Source organism: Echinops telfairi, unplaced genomic scaffold, assembly GCF_000313985.2.
Source record: "Echinops telfairi isolate 266 unplaced genomic scaffold, ASM31398v2 ScPeMD7_7475;HRSCAF=8513, whole genome shotgun sequence".
In the NCBI taxonomy this organism is placed as follows: domain Eukaryota; kingdom Metazoa; phylum Chordata; class Mammalia; order Afrosoricida; family Tenrecidae; genus Echinops; species Echinops telfairi.
The window spans coordinates 7,853,906-7,859,923 of NW_022111379.1; the positions used below are offsets into that span (position 1 = coordinate 7,853,906).

General features: G+C 53.1%; 1 protein-coding gene across 3 annotated transcripts in view; it reads right to left on the reverse strand.

Moving 5' to 3' along the window:
• Nucleotides 1-1,483: 1,483 nt before the first annotated feature.
• ADPGK (ADP dependent glucokinase) overlaps nucleotides 1,484-6,018 on the reverse strand; it is a 16,036-nt gene continuing 11,501 nt past the window's right edge. Inside the window, exons 3-5 of one of the 3 annotated variants that reach the window (XM_045285772.1) lie at nucleotides 5,722-5,918; nucleotides 5,062-5,160; nucleotides 1,484-2,962 (exon numbers count right to left, since the gene is read on the reverse strand). In XM_045285772.1, coding sequence (XP_045141707.1) covers nucleotides 2,411-2,962; nucleotides 5,062-5,160; nucleotides 5,722-5,844 — 774 coding nt within the window. In that variant the 5' untranslated portion in view covers nucleotides 5,845-5,918 and the 3' untranslated portion in view covers nucleotides 1,484-2,410. Of the gene's footprint in view, nucleotides 2,963-5,061; nucleotides 5,161-5,721; nucleotides 5,994-6,018 lie in introns of those variants that run through there. The other 2 variants (XM_030889081.2, XM_045285771.1) reach the window with 2 other exon arrangements.

Below are 6,018 nucleotides of genomic sequence, written 5' to 3' on the forward strand. Positions count from 1 at the left end.
TGGGCTTTGTTGCTTCTGAGCTAGATGGCTGCTTGTTTATCTTCAAGCCTTTAAGACCCCAGATGCTGTATCTTTTGATAGCTGGGCACCATCAGCTTTCTTCACCACATTTGCTTATGCACCGATTTTGTCTTCAGGATCCTGTCGGGAAGGTGAGCATCACAGAATGCCCGATTGTTAGAACAAAGTGTTCATGTGTTAAGGGAGTACTTGTCATCCCGCATACTTTGAACATGTTTCAGGAAGGACTAGAGGACAAGGTGCTTGGTAGAGGGTGAGGAAAAGAGAAAGGCCCTCCACGAGATGGCTTTAAAATGGTTGCTACAATGGGCTCAGACAGCAAATGACTGTGAAGATAGCATGGGATTAGTGTTTTGTCACCAGACATAGTGCCATTAAGAGTTTGTACTCGCAGGGCTCCAGGCTTCTCTTGACTCATGTAGCTGCAGGGGATGATGAACCCAAGATTGGCAGGATGACAGACTTCTGGCTGCAGAGGTAAAAGAATTCAAGAGCAGCAAGTCAGACGACTTGCTGGCTGCTGCTGACTCCCAGGATTGGCAGGGAATGTAATAGGCCACTGGCTCAGGTCCAAAGAACTGGAGGTTGACAAATCAGATGCAGGATCCACTCAACAAAAGGCAAGCAAGCTTTTCCATAGCATCCACTCATACTGGAAGCAGGCCAGACCCTCAAATATCATGGGGGAGTACTAGGTTTTAATTGCCGAACCAGAGAATCTTGGCTCGGTCAAGGTGATACAAAATCTTTACCACAGGACTTGAACTTGCTAGTGATTCTGAGGATCATGCAGGACTAGCAATGTTTCATTCTGTTGTAAGACTGCCATCAGATGGAGTAGATTTGAAGGCAGCCAACCATAGTTTAAGAGCTATGACAACAAGCAAACAACAGAAGGCAGAAGTTGGAGTTGAGTGTTCTTCTTTTGAGCAGTTCTTGACGGAGCTTGGAGGCAGGGAAGAATGAAGTAGTAGTTTGAGTTTACACTATTCGCTTTCAATTTCAAACTCCATAATTCTCATGGTTTGAATGTTCTTTGAAGCTAATAGCACAACCACATCTTTCCTTCAAGGGGAGGGAGGTTATTCCCGAGGAACTTGAGGTAGCTTTGGGATTCCAGAGGCAGTGGGGCTGGTGTAGAACTAAGTAGCCTGCCGCCAGCTGCTGGGCCTGCACTGCCCCTTTGAGCGAACTGAAAAGGCTCATGATTCATTCAAGGTGTTAGGCTCCAATTATACTTCAACTTGGCTACGTTAGCTTATCCTTCTATTCTCAGAGGGATGGGTTTGTAGCCCAGGTGCAGTTCAGGGACTGCCTGAATCAAAGATAGAAACGACGCACCCAAGAAAGACACCTCCAGAGTACAGGCCCTTGTCAACTGCGCCGAGCTCAGAGTGGTTACTAGTTTATCTGCACTACAGCGGTGGTAGGTGGGAACAAAATCAATGACAAATAGGATCCCTGAAATGTAAACTATTTTTAATATTTTTTAAAGCACACAGACATCTCCTTGATTAAAAAAACAAAACAACAAACATGACAAATTCACTCATGATCCTGAGGCTCTTCAGTGGATGTGGTGTTGTCAGTGGACACGTCAGCCACTACACCATCTGTTCCAGGTACCGCAGACCCCGTCATCGTCAGAGCACATTCTTGGCAAGGCTGAGAATGAGCGGAGCACCAGCCTCCCGCTGCAAAGTGCTGGTCTAGCGCTGGGCTGTGTGCGTCCAGGCCCCAGGAGCCCCTGACCACAGGCCCTGCAGCACGCCACACTGTGTCCCAGCCTGCTGCAGAGGGAGGCCTGGCCTCACAGCCTCTGCTGCCCGAGGAAGCTGAGTCCTTGTTTGTGGCTGTGTCTGAAGTCAAGAGGGCAGGAGACTGGGCAGGTAAGCTCATGAGCTGTTTTCACTGAAACACTGAATGGAAGGCCCCAGCCCACTGTGAGCACTGTGCTAGGGAGGAAAATTGAGAACCACTGGGGACGGGGTGGTGCACGAACACGTGCTACTCAAGGGGGCCCAGAGGGGGGGTGGTCTCCAGTTGACATGCTCTGATTATGACATTTGGCTTACGATACTTGATGACTCTGCATAAACGGGGGCTTTGGGAATCAAGTTCTCACCCCTGTGACACACAACATTTAAAAAAGGCCAGTTGTATTAGCACATAACTAAAACCGTGATTAAAACCTGAACTGTTTCTGTGTGGTTGCCAACGGCTGGAATGTAGCTGGTAGTCTAACCTGCTGTTGTTGCTCTTTGGCTCTCCAATCAAATCTAGAAACCCCTCTGACACCTGAATCCCCGGTTTCCAAACCACTCTTTCTGTGACTCTACAGTTGGCCGGTTCTCCTGCCTCGGGCAGGCTGTCCCTACCCATCGCCCTCCTACTGAGGATGGACTTCGGAGTAGAAGAGTCCTTCGGCTGAGATGGCATCTCCCAGGCCCACAGTTCGCACGGGATCTTTGCACACCAGGACCGGCGTGAAGTAGAAGGATATCCCCTCCCTGTGCCACTCCACTACTGGCTTGCTGGGGTTTACAGTGATCCTGGAGCCGGCCTCCAAGTGGGACGTGCTGAATTCCCAGGGTGCCCGCAGGGACACTCGGCTGGCATCGATGGTTTCTGTGGCACAGGCCTGTGTCCCAGCCACGCGGGCCCCAGCTGCCACAGCCGCCAGCTGGTTGGCCCAATGCCCGTCCACGGTTGCCAGAATGTGGTAGACCAGTGTGTGGAAGTGGATCCTGGTGAGGTCCGAGGCTCGGTTCTGACTTCTCCCATGTTCTTTCAAGATCCAGAAGAGGATGTCACTGACCATGCCCACATCAGGAACACCGCTCCAGGAGGAGAGAGAAGAGTGAGGACCAGAGGCTGCCTGGCTGAGGAATAACAACTCCTGTTCGTTCAGCCCAAGGGAGGTCACCACAGGGAAGACCTGCTAACAAAAAAGAAACAACGGTCTCTCTCTGCAGGTGTCCTAGGACACAGCTGGGACTTACTGAGGGGGAGGCAGGTATTATGATTCTCAGCCCCAAAGTCAGTGGTTCCAAAATGATGGATCACATGCCCCTCACTGCTGGTATTGATACAGCTCTCACCACCAGCACCTCTACCACCACTGCAGGTCAACCAGAAGCTGCTCTACCTCAGCTTGAGACCGTTAAGATGCACCATCGTAAGGCAGTGTGCAAAACTGTCAGTGTTTAGAGGGCAAGGGTGGACACAAGATGCACCATTGTAAGGCAGTGTGCAAAAGTGTTTAGAGGGCAGGGGTGGACACAATACTTTGTGTTTCTTTCCAAGATGCCATGCTTTTTTGCCTTTGCCGACAGCAGACACTCCAAACTTTGCTGGGATGAGACTTCAGTTCCTAATTGGCAGCAGGCACCATCCCAGCAAGACAAGGCAACCCAGGCATGAAGGCAGGGCCACCACCAGGCGATGAGGAAGAGCCCGTTCCCGATCCCACCTGCGGCGTTTGGAGCAGGTGTGGGCCACGAAGCCTGAGTGTGCAGCAGTGAGGGGGTGGCAAGCAGAGCAGCTGAGCTGCTGTTTCCTCTTTCCAGGGGCGACCAGGCCACCCACCAGCTTTCCAGCACAGTGGCTCTGAACCGGGGGGTCGAACAACCCTTTCACAGGAGTCGCCGGATTCATCACAGTAACAAAATAACAGTGATGAAGTAGCAATGAAAATAATGTTATGGTTGGGGGTCACTCCCACATGAGGACCTGTATGAAAGGGTCACTGCACGAAGAAGGTTGGGAACCCCTGCTCTAGCATGTGCCCCCTTGGAACCTTGGAAGGCTCGTTCGCATGTTGTAAATGTCTGAGGATACATGAGCCCGTGTGTGTATTTATATATTTTAACGAATAGCCTAAGTCTACCCACTGCTGTCAAGTCAGTTCTAACTCAGTGGCCCTGAATCAGATTTCCAAAGCTGTACATCTTTATGGGAGCAGGCAATTCCATCGTTCTCCCATGGAGCTGCTGGTGGGTTCAAACCACCGATCTTGAGGTTAGTGCTCCAGTGCTTATCCCGCTGAGCCACCAGGGCTCTTCCATTGGCCGAAGCCTTTGCTCTTATCCTAGCAGCTTTCGTTCACTGTGTGCTCTGTGCCAGGCCGGCCCTGAGCTAAAGGCTCTAGTTCATTCTCCTTATTGTTGCCCTGCGAGGGAAGAGGGACTGAGGCCCAGAAAGGTGATGCAGACGTTGCACAGAAGAGGAGGTGAAAATGGCTATCGTTGAAAGAAGTGAAGGATGGTCCACCTCCATATGAGAAGTGCGCAGTGCGATTTCCACCTGTCAGATTAGCCATGTTCAGGTGGTCAGGTTGTGAGAAACTGTCTGTAAACATGACTTATGGAAGGTCAGCGGTTCTCAGGGCGGGCACTCTGACATCAAGCTTCTAAATGCTTCAGTGCAGCAAGCCCAGTCTGAGGCTTCCTGTATCTGTGCTTGCTCCCAGGCAGGATAAAAGTACAAGATGGGGAGACTTCCTTTTACCGGGGGGCTTCAAAAGGCTAGTGGGACATTGGAACGTTAAGGGAATTGAAAAGTTAAAGTGTTTTTCCACTAGCGCTTTGCAGTCCCTGCGTTCATCTTTTTATATCTGTTTAACCTCAGAAAGACGCTCCTAGTTTAAGTGGCTGTGTTGCTCGCCTGGTCCTCGTGCGGGTGGATCTGCCACCCACCCAGGCCTTCCGGGGTTATTTGGGGCCCTCCTGCTCTTGCAGTTACCTGAGCCCCTGCCCCTCCAAAGGCAGGAGGTGAGCACCTGGATGCTTGGCGAGGAGGGAGTGAAACTCCCCAGTTTCCTCTCTGTTGGCTTCTTAAGGTCCGAGGGAAAGCAGCTGAGCTGACTCTACGTTTTCTGCTAGGTTCTGTGAAAACAACTCCCTGCTTCAGACGGAGAAGCCCACCCCAGAACAGCACAGCCACGAGCCTAGGCCAGTGCGAGCCCCTCTTGCCAAGCAGTTGGCTTGGCGGACAGAGGAGTGTGTATGTGCACCCTGCATGCCCTGCGCTGGGGCTTACCTGATGCACGATGCTGCGCATCAGCTCTAGGTTGGTCATGCTGGCCAGCTCCAAATGGATGGGAACCCCGGTGGGGATGTCAGAAATGGAGGTGACAACCTGCAAAGAACAGAGGGTGACAGGGCTGTTAGAAGGATGCCAGGAAGGAGAAGAAGGCTGATGCCTCGGGAGGGCTCTCAGCAACATGGCCCATCACTGGGCTCCGCAGGCCAGGGCATGGCACACAGCAGGGAAGACGAGGTCCTGCAGAGGCCCCGGCCTGCACACTCAGAGCTCTGACAAAGAATCTTCCCAGTCCTGTGAGTTGCTAGCATACTCCTAAGGACCTGGGCTGAGTGGCCAGGCCGGCAGGGCCCTTGGCCTCCTGGTGTGCAGTGAGGCGGCAGACAAGAGCCCTGCCGTGTGCAGCCACGTTCCAGTTGGCACAGAATGCAGAGACTCAGGCAAGGGGTTTCTGACCTGTCCCACTCCAGCCACTGTCCACGCCTGCAAGCGCACAGTGAGGTGTCTCCCTGGAGGCGGGGCGGCCCTCCCAAGAGGCACGGCCTGGGAAGCCAGGACAAAGGCAAACTAGCACAAGCTACAGCGGCCCAGAGGGGTGGGAAGCTGGAGGAGAACCCCCGCTGAGGTGCCACGGGCAGGTGCACTCGGCGCCCTTACCTCCAGCAGTCTCTTCCTCTGCAGCTCCTTGCTCTGTCCGTCCATCATGTGCAACCCCGAGAGGACCACCAGGTCGGGCTGAAACTCTTCCAGGCTGGACACGAACACCTCCAGCATGTTCATGGCCCCGTTGGAGAGGTCGTGAGAGAAGATGAAGCGGTTGGCATGGGGCGCTTTTAATGGGCCCCACTGCTCCCCTAGAGAAGCCCAGGGGGAGGAAGTAAGAGCCATGAGAGCTCCTCGCTGGGGCCGGCTGAAGGCTGAGGGCGCCTGGTGACTGGGTTCCCCCTAGGCCAC